Genomic DNA, 15,590 nt, shown 5'->3' on the forward strand with positions numbered 1-15,590 from the left:
CAAACAAACACCCCGACGGCAGTTCCGGGGTGGGCGGGGCTCCGGCGCTGACAGACCGCGTTGGAAGAGGCCACGCCCCCTGTAGCAGAGCGGCCATCTTGAGTGATAATAAAGTCACTATACCCCAGACACACAAACATGACACGAAAGGTAGCCTGTGAATCTAAATGCGAGATATAGAAAGATATAATAACCCGGAAATCCTGTTTACCGAGGCATACGCTTCTTAAAAAGTGTTTAGAAAATATCTAAGATAAATACTTCTAATCCTAGTATACATATAATTGTCTCCAAATAGTTTCACACCTTTCTAGAAGTGTAAGTTCAATGTATCATTATAAGACTTATATATCCTGTATTAAGTTTTACATTATTGCCCATATTTATAGAAAATTAGCGACCTATATCACATACAAGCCATATTATATATTAATTCATATTTGTATTATATAGTATTATAATGGACATCAAATAATCTGCGAGACAATTAGTCTGTATGTGACAACTAATACTATGTACTGCCTTAATTAATATATTGCCCTTATCTAAATATGAGATATGCATTAGACAGCTTACATATTTTGAGTGTTATCATATGTTTGCTATTGATTTTAGTTTGATCTCATGCAACTGAGTTGTGCAGTGTGTGTGTGTTTGTCACGACACAAACAGTGTGTCAAAGTTTAAACGCTCTCCCAGATGGCAGGCAGCCTCCGGGCCATTACACCTGCATCGCGTAGGCCCGCTCAATCAAACCCCGAGCCGCGGCTCTCGATGGTGCACGGCCATCGATTTCCCCACATCGATGACTTCTCCCTGGCAGGGGCAAAAGCAATCGATCCAGACCGACGGATAGCCCGCACTTGTCGGGTGTCTGACTCGACTGTAGACTGGTGATGCCTAGTTGGCCGGTTTCGCGCGAAATAACCCCATCGTGCTGTGTTGAGCGGTTTGCAGAGGATAAAACTTCCGTGCAACACAGACAGACAGACACACGACTGCAGTATTATTGATAATAATACATTAAAACGCTTCTGCCGGTTGAAATATCCTACAGCGAGGGAGAGAGATCTGTGATCAGCACTTAGTAAACATTTATCAGAGAGAGAGACGGTGGCCGAGGTGATCCGAAAAGTGCGGAGGTACTTCGTGTGTGGTGTGTGTGTGTGTTGTGTCATCTTTCTGGCTCCACATCTCGTCTGACAGTTGTTGTTGTTGTTGTTGTTGTGGTTGTTGTGGTGGTGGTGGTAGGAGACATTGCGGCTGCTGGGCTGTTCTTGAGCGCTTGCCATGGGAATTCACGGGCTGGCCAAGCTGATTGCGGACCAGGCGCCCGGGGCCATCAAGGAGAACGACTTCAAGAGCTACTTCGGTAATACTGTCATCATTATCATAGTATTATAGTTATATACAGCTCTGGACATTTTTTTTCTTTAATCAGCATCTCTACATGTATGGCAGCCATTCCATTCCATTCATATTTGTATTTGGAATTTGGGAGACATGTTGTCAGAAGTTTATAGAATAAAACAAATGTTCATTTTACCCAAACACATACCTATAAATAGTAAAACCAGAGAAACTGATCAAATTGAGAGACCTCTGCAAAAGTTTCCAGAGCTGTAGGCCTATATGTATTTGTATTGTTATTGTTTGTCAGTGAAGGTAAAAGGTTGTGTACAGTGTGTCAATTCTTCTCTGCTCTCTCTCTCTCTCTCTCAGGTCGTAAGATCGCTATTGATGCCTCCATGAGTATCTATCAGTTCCTGATCGCTGTGCGGCAGGACGGCAACGTGCTTCAGAACGAGGATGGAGAGACGACCAGGTATCCTGTCTCTCACCGCCTGACACACACTGCTGTGAAGGGTTCATGTACTGTAGTGAAGTCAGTGTATCATTGTATCCATCTCTCTCTCTTTCAGTCACCTGATGGGGATGTTCTACAGGACCATTCGGATGCTGGAGAGCGGGATCAAGCCGGTGTACGTGTTTGACGGGAAGCCACCGCAGCTCAAATCAGGAGAGGTCAGGGTCACTGCTTTGTTGATCTGTCTCTCTTTGTCTGTGTACCAATAGATACTGTTTATTTGGTTAAGTATTTCACATTTTACAAAATTAAAAACAATTCCAATTTTAATACCAATAGATAGTGTACCAATAGATAGATATAGCAATCACCCTCTCTTTTTCTCTCTCTGTCTCTATCCAGTTAGTGAAACGAGGGGAGAGGAGAGCCGAGGCAGAGAAGCTGTTGGCTCAGGCCCAGGAAGCAGGTAATGGACTGCAGCACAGTGCATTATGGGTGGCAGAATTATGACACAGGGCGCTGTGGGTCCCGGGACTGTGCAGCAGAGTCATGCTGTCAGGTGACTGGTGTAGCAGCGGTGTGTGTTTTGTGTTTGCAGGGGAGCAGGAGAACATCGAGAAGTTCAACAAGCGGCTGGTGAAGGTCACTCCGCAGCACAACGCAGAGTGCAAGGCCCTGCTGACTCTGATGGGGGTGCCCTACGTCGAGGTACTGAGTCTGTTACACTAAAACACTGATTATCCGACCGCTGGGGTGGGTGGGTGTGTGGTCAGGGCAGTGACCGACCCGTGTCTCTCTCAGGCGCCCTGCGAGGCGGAGGCCAGCTGCGCGGCGCTGGTCCGGGCGGGGAAGGTGTTCGCCACAGCAACCGAAGACATGGACGGGCTGACCTTCGGCACCACGGTGATGCTGAGACACCTGACCGCCAGCGAGGCCAAGTAACCCATCAGTTCCCTCTTTCTGTCAGCTCTTATCTATCGTCTATACCAGGGGTTTTCAAACCGGTCCTGGAGTACCCCCTGCCCTGCTGGTTTTTGTTCCAACCTAGGTCTTAATTACTTAATTGACTGGCATATTGCTTTGTTAGGTCAATTAAGGATTCAATTAAGCAATTAAGACCTCAGTTGGAACAAAAACCAGCAGGGCAGGGGCTACTCCCGGACTGGTTTGAAAACCCCTGGTCTATAACTTTCGGCTATTATGTATACTGTACAATACAAGTAATGGTATATACTGTACACCGGGGGTCCCCAATAGGTCGATCGCGAGCTACCAGTCTCTGGGGGGCTGGCCAAACGATTTAGAAAATGCAAGCAAAATAGCGGCTCCCCCCGAACCCAGAAGAAAGTACTGTCAGCAGAGATCCTTACACAGAGTAGCTCTCTCGTGATAAGAAAGGTTTGGGGACCCCTGGTGTTCACGGACTGTAACTCTTCCTCAGGAAGTTGCCGATCCAGGAGTTCCATTTCAACCGTATCTTGGAGGAAATGGGGCTGACGCACGAACAGGTACAGTCCCTCTGTCCCTCTCTTTCCCTCTCTCTCCTCCGTGCACGGTGAAGGAGCTGTGTTGTACTGTCCCCTCTCTGTGTGTCGTTGCCCCTGTCTCCGTGACACGACTGTGTTGCTGACCCGCTCTGTGCGTCTCTCAGTTTATAGACCTGTGTATCCTGCTGGGCTGCGATTACTGTGGCACCATCAAGGGCATCGGGCCCAAGAGAGCCATGGACCTGATCCGGCAGCACCGCTCCATCGAGGAGATCCTGGATAACATCGACCTGGCCGTAAGCACAGCCTGCAGCACGGCAGTCATAGTAGTGGTGTTGTGTGTTGCAGTGTGTTAGTGTTGCTGTGGTTGTGTGTTGTGCAGAAGCACCCTGTGCCCGAGGGCTGGCTGTTTCGAGAGGCGCGCGCCCTGTTCCTGAAGCCCGAGGTGGTGGACTGCGACACCGTGGACCTGCGCTGGACCGAGCCGGACCAGGAGGGACTGGTGCAGTTCATGTGCAATGAGAAGAACTTCAGGTGCGGAGAGACACTGAGGGACACAGAGAGAGAGAGAAAGACACACAGTGAGGAAACAGACACACTGGGAGGAGAGAGATGCACACTGAGGGACAGAGACACACTGAGGGACACAGAGAGAGAGAGAGACCCTGAGGACACAGACACTGAGGGACACAGAGAGAGAGAGAGACACTGAGGACACTGTGTTAGAAGTGTTGTGGTATTTTTTGCAAATGGATGTGATACTGATGCTGTGTTGTGTGTTCTTTTGTGCGTATACAGTGAGGACAGGATCAGGAATGGCTGTAAGAAGATCCTGAAGAGCCGTCAGGGCAGCACACAGGGCCGGCTGGACACCTTCTTCAGCGTGACTGGCTCCCTATCCTCCAAGCGCAAGGTACACACACACACTCACAAACCCTCTCCCCCTCAACCCCACACAGACAACACACTTCCTGTCCTCCAAACGCCAGGTACTCTCCCACTCAACCACCCACACATACACACGCCGTCTTGTACTGACTCACTTCCCTCTCTTTTCTCAGGAGCCCGAGATCAAAGGATCGGCCAAGAAGAAGCAGAAGACAAGTGCGACTCCGGGGAAGATGAAGAGGGGCAAATAGAGAGTGGGGCAACACAGGGAGATTAATTCAGGGGGATGGGATGGGATGGGGTGTGTGGGGCAGAGAAATGTACAAACAACAGAGTGGGAGGGAGAGAGTGGGAGAGACTGAGATGCAGCTGGTGATGCCCAGTGACTCTTAGTGTTTGTTTCTTTTAATGAAATAAAGAGATTTTGATAATCTGAGCCTGGATTCCATTAATCACATGACTCTTGTGTGTGTGTGAGTGAGTGCTGAGGCTTTTCAAAGACACGCAGACTGTAGTTTAGTCTTTATTTGGATGTTGTTACAGCAAACTGTCCTTCATGTTTAAAAACAAAATTAAACAAATCTCAAAATCACCTGCAATAAAGCTTTTCATTTTTTGGTATGGTTTCTAAACAAAAAAAAAAAAGCCTTTGGTTCTACTATTGCCTCCTGAGCCAATCATAAGACTGGGATTGCCCAGGTCCCTGAGCTCTGGACCAATCAGCGTCCAGTCTTCCCTGGCTGGGCGGGGCTCGCAAAGCCGAGACCTAATCAATGTGGCCGACCGACCAAGATGGCTGCCGCACGTACTCGCTACCAAATAAAGAGTAAAGCCCTGCAGTGTGGCTCCTGAGCGATCACCTGTAAACTGATGCTCCATACACGATTCCTTGCATAGATACATTAAGGCACTAGTGAGGACTCCCTCCCCAGCCCGTCCCTGTCCCATCTCGTTACTGTCCTGTAGTGTCTGTCGGTCAGTCCCTCCAATTCATCCCCCCTCCCCCCGGTTTCTCTCTCTTTCTCAGTCCCTCATGGCCTTCACTCTCTCCTCCAGGCCCCTCAGCTCCTCCTCTACGGGGCCAGGTAGGTCCTCGCCCACCTGCTGGGTGAGGTACTGCCGGACCTCCGCCGCCTCCTTCTCCCAGAAGCCCCGGGGCAGGGAGAAGAGCGCGGCCATGTCCACGGGCTGGGGCAGGCCGGACAGGTCCAGGGCGCCCTCCGCCGGCAGCCAGCCCACTGCGCTGCTTGCCGCGCCGCCAGCCGAGCCCTCCTGCTCCCCGCAGCGCTGGAAGATCCACTTCAGCACGCGGGCGTTCTCACCGAACCCGGGCCACAGGAAGCCGCCAGTCGCCGTGTCGCGGCGGAACCAGTTGACGTGGAAGATGCGGGGCAGCCGGCGCCCGGGTGTGGCGGCCATGGACAGCCAGTGCGACAGGTAGTGGCCGAAGTTGTAGCCGAAGAACGGGCGCATGGCGAAGGGGTCGTGCATGATGACCTTGCCTGCAGAAAGAGGGAAGAGAGGGGTCAGTCTGGAGTACGGGACAAAAACACAGCACTGGGAGAGTCAGTCAGTTGGACAGCGGTCAGTAGGTCAGTCTCTTACCCTTGTGCTCAGCGGCCGCAGTGGACTCTGACCTCATGGCAGCGCCAACGAAAACACCATGACGCCAACTAAACGACTCGTACACCAGAGGAACACCTGAGAGAGGGAGAGAAAGAGAGTTAGAGACAAGGACAGACAGACAGTGATAAACAGACAGAGACAGATGTCCAGTGTGTCAGAGACAGGGACGGACAGACAACGATAAACAGACAGAGCCCCACCTTCAGGCCGGCGTCCCCCAAAGATGATGGCGTCGATGGGCACACCCTCGGGACTCTCCCACTGCGGGTCCATGCTGGGGCACTGGGCCGCCGGGGCACAGAACCGCGAGTTGGGGTGGGCACAGAGCCGGGAATCACCTGCGGGCATCAGCACAGTTGGCATCACACACTGCTCAGTCTTACTCGCTGCACCGCAGCATCACACAGTACAGCGCAGTCACCTAGTTTCCAGGGCTGGCCCAGCCAGTCGGTGAGGGTGACCCCGGGGGCCGGGATCTGGTCGATGCCCTCCCACCACACTCCGCCATCGCTGGTCTCCCCCACGTTGGTGAAGATGGTGTTGCTCTGGATGGTGGCCATGGCGTTAGGGTTGGTCTTCATGGAGGTGCCGGGGGCCACGCCGAAAAAGCCATTCTCTGGATTGATCGCCCGCAGACGCCCTGAGAGGAGGAAGGGTTTCACAAGAAGAACAGTTCAAGACATGGACAGAGACGGTTAACTATCTGCTGCCAGACGTGGCCATAAGGCCACTGAGGAAATACTTCTCTTTCAGAAGAGAGATGTGCACTGGACTTGAGACAGACAGGGAAGAGATCAGATACATTGTGTTGAAACATATAATCTCAAATGCCGTGTGCGATCACGAAGAAATTAGTTTTATTAGCAGCATGGAGTGAAATTCACGGCAAGAAACAATGACTGATACAGTTAATATCCGAGTGCATTAAACACTGTGATTTCACAGACCGGTACAGCACCTGACTAGTTACAATAAACTGAAGGATAATAACCGGATCGTAGCAGCCGACGTTATTAATATTTTATGAACAGCTGGCCGGTGTTTCAGGGTGTGTTTTGTGAATGGTGTGCAGGTCTGTTGAGCCCCGCAGAGACTATCAGTGTGAAGGCGAACACGATTTAGTTAACGTGTGTCCATTTACAAGTTAAATAAATGAATACATAAATACAGCAGATCTGGGTTTCCCTCTAAAACATTAAGGACTGGTTTAATAAATGCGTCCATAAACGCCATGACTGAGACACGCGCTTTAGTTCAATCAAAGCTGCTATATTGTATCCGGATGATTAATGTGAAACGTGTGTGTTTTGTTTCACCTGTAACTTGCCCTGGTTAAGGACGTCTGAGAAGTAAATTATAAATAATACGGCAAATAGTATAATTTGCAGTTACAAATCTGTAGAAAGTGTAATAAAAGGGAGTCACGTTGTCCCGTTTAAAATATACTAGCACAAATGATGACGATAATAATAATACTAAATAGCAAATATATATTGTTATTGTTGCACATGGAAACGTTTTCTTACGGTAAAGTAATGCATGTCTGAATATAATGTTGTCTATACATGTGTAGCTCTTCCTAATATCTCTTAACAGAAACGTGTATTTATTACTCTGTTTACAATCATGTAAAGCAGAAAGAATAAAACAGACACAGAAGTCTTCTCCTCGTCAGGCTCTATCGCTCGTAGTGTTGCTCTCTGTTTCCATTTTTAAAACGAAACACAAACCAAACCCACAGTCGCTGCTCCTCCCATAAGAGGGACGGACTTCACAACGGCCTGGTTTTACAAAAAAAGCTCTGGGACTACGGCACGGCATGACATGACATAACATGACACTTAAGCCAGTGGAACTAAAGCAATAGAGAGAGAAAGAGAGGGGCAGAGAGAGAGAAAGGGACACAGAGAGAGAGAGAGAAGGGGAGTGGGTGATCTACCCTGGCTGTCGAACTTCATCCAGGCGATGTCGTCGCCCACGCACTCCACCTTCCAGCCGGGCAGCGCTGGCTGCATCATGGCCAGGTTGGTCTTGCCGCAGGCGCTGGGGAAGGCCGCCGCCACGTAGCGCTTCTCTCCCGCTGGGCTCGTCAGGCCCAAGATCTGCACACAGGGGCTGCGTTACTTGCCAGGCAGGGTGCCAGCATGTCAGTCAGCACGTCAGACAGTGTGCCAGTCAGTGCGTCAGTCTGTCGGTGCGTGTGTCAGTCAGTGTGTCGGTCTCGGTCCGCTCGGTCTCGCTGACCAGCATGTGCTCCGCCAGCCAGCCCTCATCCCTGGCGATGGTGGAGGCGATGCGCAGGGCGAAGCACTTCTTCCCCAGCAGGGAGTTGCCGCCGTACCCGCTGCCGTAGGACTCGATTTGCCGCGCCGAGGGCAGGTGGGCCACCAGCGTCCGGGCCGGGTCACATGGCCACGAGCTCACCAGAGGGGCTGCAGTGGGGGAGAGGAACACACCGAGCTGACAGGCATGTACAGGTACCGACATACTCACACTCACACACTCACAGAGGAATACAGAGAATACAATCAATGTATCAGTCAGTCAGTGTGTGTCTCAGTGTCTCAGTGTACTGGACTGTGCTTCTCAGCAGGTCAGTGTACTGGACAGTGCGTCTCACTGGGTCAGTGTACTGGACAAGCGTGTCTCACTGGGTCAGGGTACTGGACTGCGTGTCTCACTGGGTCAGGGTACTGGACTGCGCGTCTCACTGGGTCAGGGTACTGGACAAGCGTGTCTCACTGGGTCAGGGTACTGGACAAGCGTGTCTCACTGGGTCAGGGTACTGGACAAGCGTGTCTCACTGGGTCAGGGTACTGGACTGCGCGTCTCACTGGGTCAGGGTACTGGACAGTGTGTCTCACTGGGTCAGGGTATGGCATCAGCCAGTGTGTTAGTGCACTGGTCCAGTACAGTGGACAGTTTCAGCTGGTCAGTCTGACCTTTCAGCGGCAGAGGTCGCCCCACGGAGTGCAGGCAGCGCACGAAGTCCCCGTCAGCCAGCCGCTCCATGACCTCTGGCCCCATGCGGGTCATGATACCCATGCTAGCCACCACATAGGGCGAGTCTGTGAGCTGCACGCCCAGCTTCGCCAGCGGAGAGCCAACGGGACCCATGCTGAAGGGAATCACATACATCTTCCTCCCTGTTGGAGAGAGAGAGAGAGAGGAGGGTTATTACAAACATTATCACTGCATTGACACAGAGAGAGAGAGAGAGAGAGAGAGAGACTTGAGGGAGCGCTCACCTGCCATGCAGCCGGGGAAGCGCTCTGCCCTGGCCTTGGCGAACTCGCTCTCGCTCATCCAGTTGCCCAGCTGGCTCTTGGCGCCCGCTGCTGTCGGAGGCAGGGCATCACGCTGCTGCGGCGTCACCATCACAGTCTTACTCTCCACACGAGCCACATCCTTGGGGTCTGTACGAGCCAGCCAGCTGGGGAGGGTAGAGGAGAGAGGGTCAGGAGGTGGGATGACAATACAGATCGACTGACTGAACATTCACCGACACACAGAGACACACACAGATGCACACAGGGACATGGAGACATACACAGGGACACAGGGAGACACAGAGACACCGGTATAAAACCAGAGACACACAGGGACATAGGGACATACACAGAGATACACACAGGGACACGGAGGCACACAGAGACACCTGCAAACAGACAGAGACACACACAGGGACACTGTAGTGACATAGGGAGACACACAGGGTCACAGAGACTGACCAGTTGTTGTATTTCCTCAGTCTCCTGATCACTCCGTCTCTCTCCAAGACGCCTAGGATCTCGGCTGTCTCCTCGGGCTTCCCGGTCATCACGGAGATGCCCGCTGGCCGGCACATCTCCACGGCCCCGCCCACATACTCCTGCACGGAGCGAGGGAGCGAGGAGAGAGAGAGCGAGAGACAGCGTACACCCCCCCCACCCAGAGCCCAGTGCCTGAGAGAGAGAGAGAGAGAGAGAGAGAGAGAGAGAGGTGTTGGGTTAATATAGACAGTGTTGTCATTGTTCTGTGACCCATCTCTCTCCTGAACACAGAGTATAATCTGGGAATTTAATATCAATACAGTGATCACAATCTTAACACCGATACACTGACTTTCGGACTAGACACTGCAGTACAATAACAATACACTGACGGAAAGAGAAGAAGAAAGAGGGGGATGGAGGGAGACAGGGGGGGGGGGGGGGTCAGTGAGTGCCGTTAAGGGGCAGGGGAGGGGGCTGATGTACACAATCCAGGTCACATTGCTGGCATTACTGCTGTGTTGTTGTAGCTTTTATGTGGTTGTTGCGTTCATTTTTGTGGTTATTGCATTTATTATTACGGTTGTTGTGGTTGTGGCATTTGTTTTTGGGGTTGCGGTCTCTGCAGGGGTAACTGTGTGTGGGAGTGCAGGGTGACTCTGCTAGTGCTGATCGGCTGAGTGCAACAGGTGATCAACACAGCTCGGACTGTCACTCCCCCAGAAAGCATGTCAGGAATGAACAGAACGGAACAGAGAGAGAGAGGTAGCGGGGGAGGGTGGATCTCTGCATGACTCTTCACCCAGTTTCCCTGACAGAGCAGCAAGGCACACTGGCTGAACCAGCTCACACCCTCCCTTCCTCTCTCTCTCTCTCTCTCATGTTCCTGGTGACTTTTGCCCTATCCTGTTCTGAGGAACTGTATGAAGGCACATCCCCAATGCCCTGGCCAATCACAGAGCACCGCCCCGGGACACGCCCACCACCCTCTCTCCCCCCCGACACAAAAAAAAAAAAAACACTGATTTACACACGTACGACATGCACTCTCACTCACACGTAGGCACACACTAACAAAAAACACAATCACTTTGAGAGAGAGAGATTGAACATTGAATTGCACCACAACGCACAACATGTCCAGTGTTTTTGCACTACAGTGGTGTGTCAGTCAGTCGCTGTGTCAGGCCCAGTCAGTGTGTCAGGCCCAGTCAGTGTGTCAGGCCCAGTCAGTGTGTCAGGCTCAGTCAGTGTGTCAGGCTCAGTCAGTGTGTCAGGCCCAGTCATTCGGTGTGGTGGTGCCGGGAGACAGTCAGGTGACAGACAGCGAACACGTTGCTAGGATGCCTGCGGCCCGCTGCCATAGTGCCCTGTAACCCGACACCCAGAGTTTCCAGACTGACCTGCAACACACACTGAGCATTGCATCATGGAGAGAGGGGGCTGTGTGCTTCTCATTTACTGCACATTTGTACGGTACACTCTGTTACACGGCACTGCAACACAGTACACACACTCTAGTCTACAACACATGGCACTACAACACTATACACTCTGAAATACAATAAAATGTTATACTATACTGCAATCCACCACCACATTATTATACTACACTGCAATAAACTGCACTATACTACTGTACAATACACTACACTGCACTATACTACAGACAGTACCATGCATTACATTAAATAAATATAGGTCAGTGAGCGAGTCGTCCGTGGAGACTGGGCCAGAGGTGAAGAGTCAACTAATTAGTGAAAGTGTGCCACATCACACACACACACACACACACACACACACACACACACAGTGATAGACACTGTGTACACATTACACACACTGTGCAAACTCTGCTATCCTACTGAACACACAATACACTGTGCAAACCGCAGACACACACAGCGTATATCCTGTACAAATGGCACACACACACACAACTCATATCCTGTACAAACTGCACACACACAGCGTATACACTGCAAACTGCACACACATAGCTCATACCATGTACAAATTACACATACACAGCATATACCTTGTACAAACTACACACACACACAGCGTATACACTGCACAAACAATACACTGCAAACTGCACACACAGCTCATACCCTGTATGTACCCTACACACTATAAACACTACACACTATAAATACTGCATACACACTGTACAATACACTACAACCAAACAGTACACACTATATCCTACACACGCTGTACACAGATGTGACAAGGAGCACCCAACTCCCTATACACACACTATACTACACCACAGTGCACTACACACACTGTACACTACACACTACACTACACACAGTGCACTACACACTCTATACTACACAGTACACTACACACTGCACACTACACTACACACTACGTACACTATACTACACACACTGCACACTACACTACACACAGTGCACTACACACACAGTACACTACACACTGCACACTACACACACTATACTACACACACTGCACACTACACTACACACAGTGCACTACACACACAGTACACTACACACTGCACACACTATACTACACACCACACAGTGCACTACACACACAGTACACTACACACTGCACACTACACACACTACACACTACACACACTATACTACACACACTGCACACACTGTACACTACACACACTATACTACACACACTGCACACTACACTACACACAGTGCGCTACACACTGCACACTACACTCACTACACAAACTACACACACACTACACACCGCGCCCGGGCGGGACTCACCTCCGGGACAGCGCGGACAGACAGGCAGACATCGCCGCAGAGCCGCCTGTCACTCACCGCCGCTGGCCGTCTGGATGTGCGGTAAGGTCTGCGGCGGCGACACACCGTGCAAAACTGCAGACAGATGTTGTTATTAAGATTATGATTAATTATTCTTATTGTAAAGGCGAGATTGCTACAGTATTAATAATACCGCTAATAATAACAAGCGCAACAGTAACTAGTTAGTGAAAACAACCCGAGAGAGAGACACTGGGTGGCTGGCAGACTTCTCTCTCCTCTCATCCCTCTCTCTCTCTCTCTCCTTCCCTCCTTCTCTTATTGCTCGACGTGAACTTTGACTCTCAGTCTCTGCTCGGAAAGAGAAAGTAGTCCCCCTGCGGGCAGAGCACACCCCGACCAGGAAGCACCGCAGGCGGCCGCCGGGGGGGGGGTCGCCGTGTGTCTTCCGCGTCCATTGTGTTATAATTATTTTTTATTAATTTTGACATTGTTCGTCTCGTTATGATTATGGATAAAAATGCTGATTCCTGGTCGCTTATTGAAACGGACACAGTCAGCACTTCTCGCTGAAGCGCGGGGCGCAGGGATACCTCCAGGTGACGTGTGTTTCGGTGGCAGCGGCGCTCGCCAGGACCGGTCGGCCGGGACCGCTTGCTAATTTGAATACTGGGCGGGAACGGAGGCCAGTGAGCGCCACGTGTTTCTATATATATAGCTGTAATGCAGAGACTTAACAGGGCAATTAAATAGTAACAGGAATGATGATACCACGCCGGTCTGTGCCAGCAGCGCCCACAGTGTTCAGCACAGCGCCGGTATAGCAGGATGTCTGAGCCCTGATATTGGTCCAGTCCAATCATTAACTGCAGTATTACAGTCCAGTCCAATCAGTGACTGCAGCAGTAGAGTCCAGTCCAGTCAAGTCAGTGACTCTGCAGCAGTCCAGTGTAGTCCAGTTAGTGACAACAGTTCAGTAAGAAGTCTGCTAAAGGCATACACATACATACGTATATATATATATTTATATGCTCAGCAAAAAAAGAAATGTCCTCTCACTTTCAACTGCTTTTATTTTCAGCAAACTTAACATATTTCTAAGACATAAACTGAACATGTTTCACAGACATGTGACTGACAGAAATGGAATAATGTGTCCCTGAACAAAGGGGGGTCAAAATCAAAAGTAACAGTCAGTATCTGGTGTGGCCACCAGCTGCATTAAGTCCTGCAGCGCATCTCCTCCTCATGGACTGACCCAGATCTGCCAGTTCTTGCTGTGAGATGTTACCCCACTCTTCCACCAAGGCACTTGCAAGTTCCCAGACATTTCTGGGGGGAATGGCCCTAGCCCTCACCCTCCGATCCAACAGGTCCCAGACGTGCTCAATGGGATTGAGATCCGGGCTCCTAGCTGGCCATGGCAGAACACTGACATTCCTGTCTTGCAGTAAATCGCGTCCAGCGAAGGCGGGTTTGTGCCCAGAGGCGACGTTGTTGCAGGTGATGTCTGGTAAAGACCTGCCTTACAACAGGCCTACAAGCCCTCAGTCCAGCCTCTCAGCCTATTGCACACAGTCTGAGCACTGATGGAGGGATTGTGCGTTCCTGGTGTGACTCTGGCAGTTGTTGTTGCCATCCTGTACCTGTACCAGGTGTGATATTCCGATGTACTGATCCTGTGCAGGTGTTGTTACACGTGGTTTGCCACTGCAAGGACGATCAGCTGTCCTTCCTGTCCCTCTTTCTTAGGCGTCTCACAGTACGGACATTGCAATTTATTGCCCTGGCCACATCTGCAGTCCTCATGCCTCCTTGCAGCATGCCTAAGGCACGTTCACGCAGATGAGTAGGGACCCTGGCCATCTTTCTTTTGGTGTTTTTCAGAGTCAGTAGAAAGTTCTCTTTAGTGTCCTAAGTTTTTATAACTGTGACCTTAATTGCCTACCATCTGTAAGCTGTTGGTGTCTTAATGACTGTTCCACAGGTCCATTAATTGTTTATGGTTCATTGAACAAGCATGGAAAACATTGTTTAAACCCTTTACAATAAAGATCTGTAAAGTTATTTGGATTTTTACAAAATTATCTGTAAAATACAGTGTCCTGAAAAGGGACATTTATTTTTTTACTGAGTTATATATATATATGATATATATACATTACTGTGCTGTAATAACATAAGTGTATCTGAGTGGGTGTTTAATAACAGGCCTGTGAAGGAGAGGACACACATAATGCACATAGATAGCATTACGCAAGAGAGGGGGAGGGAAGGAGAGATACATTCGGTTAAACTTCACCCCCAAGATTACAATAGTGCTTAGATCAGCACTCACACACTATTGCAACAAATACACAATCACCGCCACTATACACACACAGGTCTCACTCTTTCTCATACTCTCTCTCTCTCTCTCACACACAGCATGCCAGACTGGATTGGTCTCTAATGAGTCATTAATTAACCCCCCCGCCCCCCCAGTGTGATAGGCAGGGGTCAGAGTCGACAAAAACAATGGCACCTTTGGCCTTTGAACTCCAGAATCAGAATGTCATTATCTGGCAGGAAAAAAGAGGAGCTAGCAATTTATAACAAAACAAGAAGCATGGATGTGGAGAGGGGCAGAGAAAGAGAAAGAGCACAAGGAGGCCTGATTGTTGAACGTTTAAAATTGATTATATACTTTTCTGTGTGTGTCTGTGTGTATGATTCTGTGTGTCTCTACGTGTGTGTGTGTGAGTGTGTATCTCTGTGAGTGTGTGTTTGTGCAAGAATGCGAACAGTAGGTGTGAGTGAGTAAGTGCATAGGCAGACTGGCCATCGGGCAATTCCAGAAGGGCTGGTCAATTTTTTAGTTTGGTGGACTGGTTGATTCTTGTGTGTGCCAGCCTCTACCCCCTTCCTGCTCTCCTCAGTGAGGGTTAAAGTCCAGGGACAATTTTTGGTCCCAGTCCGCCCCTGAGTTTGTGTCTCTGTGCGTGCCTGTGTGTGTGAGACTGATTGTGTCTCTGTGTGTCCTTGTGTGTGTGAGAGAGACTGATTGTGTCTCTGTGAGTTCCTGTGTGTGCCTGTGGCTGTCTGTGTGTCTCTCTGTACTTCCACTTACTGTACAGACTGAAATGACAACGTCATACTCCCATAACCTCAGATACCCACTGCAACAACAATAAAAATAATCACAAGATTTATTTAAACGTGATTTATGTAAATATATTTACTGCTACCTTATTAAATATGTAAATTGGTGTTAAATAATATGCAG

The 15,590-nt window shown here is 50.0% G+C and overlaps 2 protein-coding genes across 3 annotated transcripts; one reads left to right on the forward strand and one right to left on the reverse strand.

The window, feature by feature from the left end:
• Nucleotides 1-18: 18 nt before the first annotated feature.
• Nucleotides 19-4,774, forward strand: fen1 (flap structure-specific endonuclease 1). 2 transcript variants are annotated; one of them, XM_066722842.1, is made up of 12 exons: nt 19-150; nt 1,252-1,372; nt 1,723-1,825; nt 1,923-2,025; nt 2,210-2,273; nt 2,406-2,515; nt 2,609-2,745; nt 3,249-3,315; nt 3,459-3,590; nt 3,677-3,828; nt 4,093-4,207; nt 4,356-4,774. In XM_066722842.1, exons 2-12 carry the CDS (start codon nt 1,291-1,293, stop codon nt 4,431-4,433), a joined length of 1,143 nt encoding a protein of 380 aa, XP_066578939.1. In that variant the 5' UTR covers nt 19-150; nt 1,252-1,290; the 3' UTR covers nt 4,434-4,774. The 2 variants fall into 2 exon arrangements, with proteins under 2 accessions (XP_066578939.1, XP_066578938.1); XM_066722841.1 differs by lacking the exon at nt 19-150 and adding an exon at nt 889-1,142.
• pck2 (phosphoenolpyruvate carboxykinase 2 (mitochondrial)) lies at nt 4,693-12,652 on the reverse strand. The gene is made up of 10 exons (XM_066722839.1): nt 12,326-12,652; nt 9,540-9,752; nt 9,057-9,241; nt 8,751-8,954; nt 8,053-8,240; nt 7,748-7,910; nt 6,230-6,448; nt 6,009-6,146; nt 5,788-5,883; nt 4,693-5,684 (listed from the first exon to the last, which is right to left on the reverse strand). The coding sequence occupies exons 1-10, from the start codon at nt 12,355-12,357 to the stop codon at nt 5,206-5,208; spliced, it is 1,917 nt and encodes a 638-aa protein (XP_066578936.1). The 5' UTR covers nt 12,358-12,652; the 3' UTR covers nt 4,693-5,205.
• Between the last annotated feature and the right edge of the window lie 2,938 nt (nt 12,653-15,590).

The sequence above is a fragment of the Amia ocellicauda genome, chromosome 14, assembly GCF_036373705.1.
Source record: "Amia ocellicauda isolate fAmiCal2 chromosome 14, fAmiCal2.hap1, whole genome shotgun sequence".
Classification (NCBI taxonomy): Eukaryota; Metazoa; Chordata; class Actinopteri; order Amiiformes; family Amiidae; genus Amia; species Amia ocellicauda.

Excerpts from the sequence above, each read along its gene's own strand:
- pck2 (XM_066722839.1), bottom strand. The coding sequence starts at position 12,357 with ATGTCTGCCTGTCTGTCCGCGCTGTCCCGGAG. Across the intron at positions 8,955-9,056 it reads CTTCCCCGGCTGCATGGCAG|GGAGGAAGATGTATGTGATT; the intron begins GTGAGCGCTCCC and ends TCTCTCCAACAG. Across the intron at positions 5,884-6,008 it reads TGGGGGACGCCGGCCTGAAG|GTGTTCCTCTGGTGTACGAG; the intron begins GTGGGGCTCTGT and ends TCCCTCTCTCAG.
- fen1 (XM_066722842.1), top strand. The coding sequence starts at position 1,291 with ATGGGAATTCACGGGCTGGCCAAGCTGATTGCGGACCAGGCGCCCGGG. Across the intron at positions 2,026-2,209 it reads CGCAGCTCAAATCAGGAGAG|TTAGTGAAACGAGGGGAGAG; the intron begins GTCAGGGTCACT and ends GTCTCTATCCAG. Across the intron at positions 3,829-4,092 it reads TGCAATGAGAAGAACTTCAG|TGAGGACAGGATCAGGAATG; the intron begins GTGCGGAGAGAC and ends GTGCGTATACAG.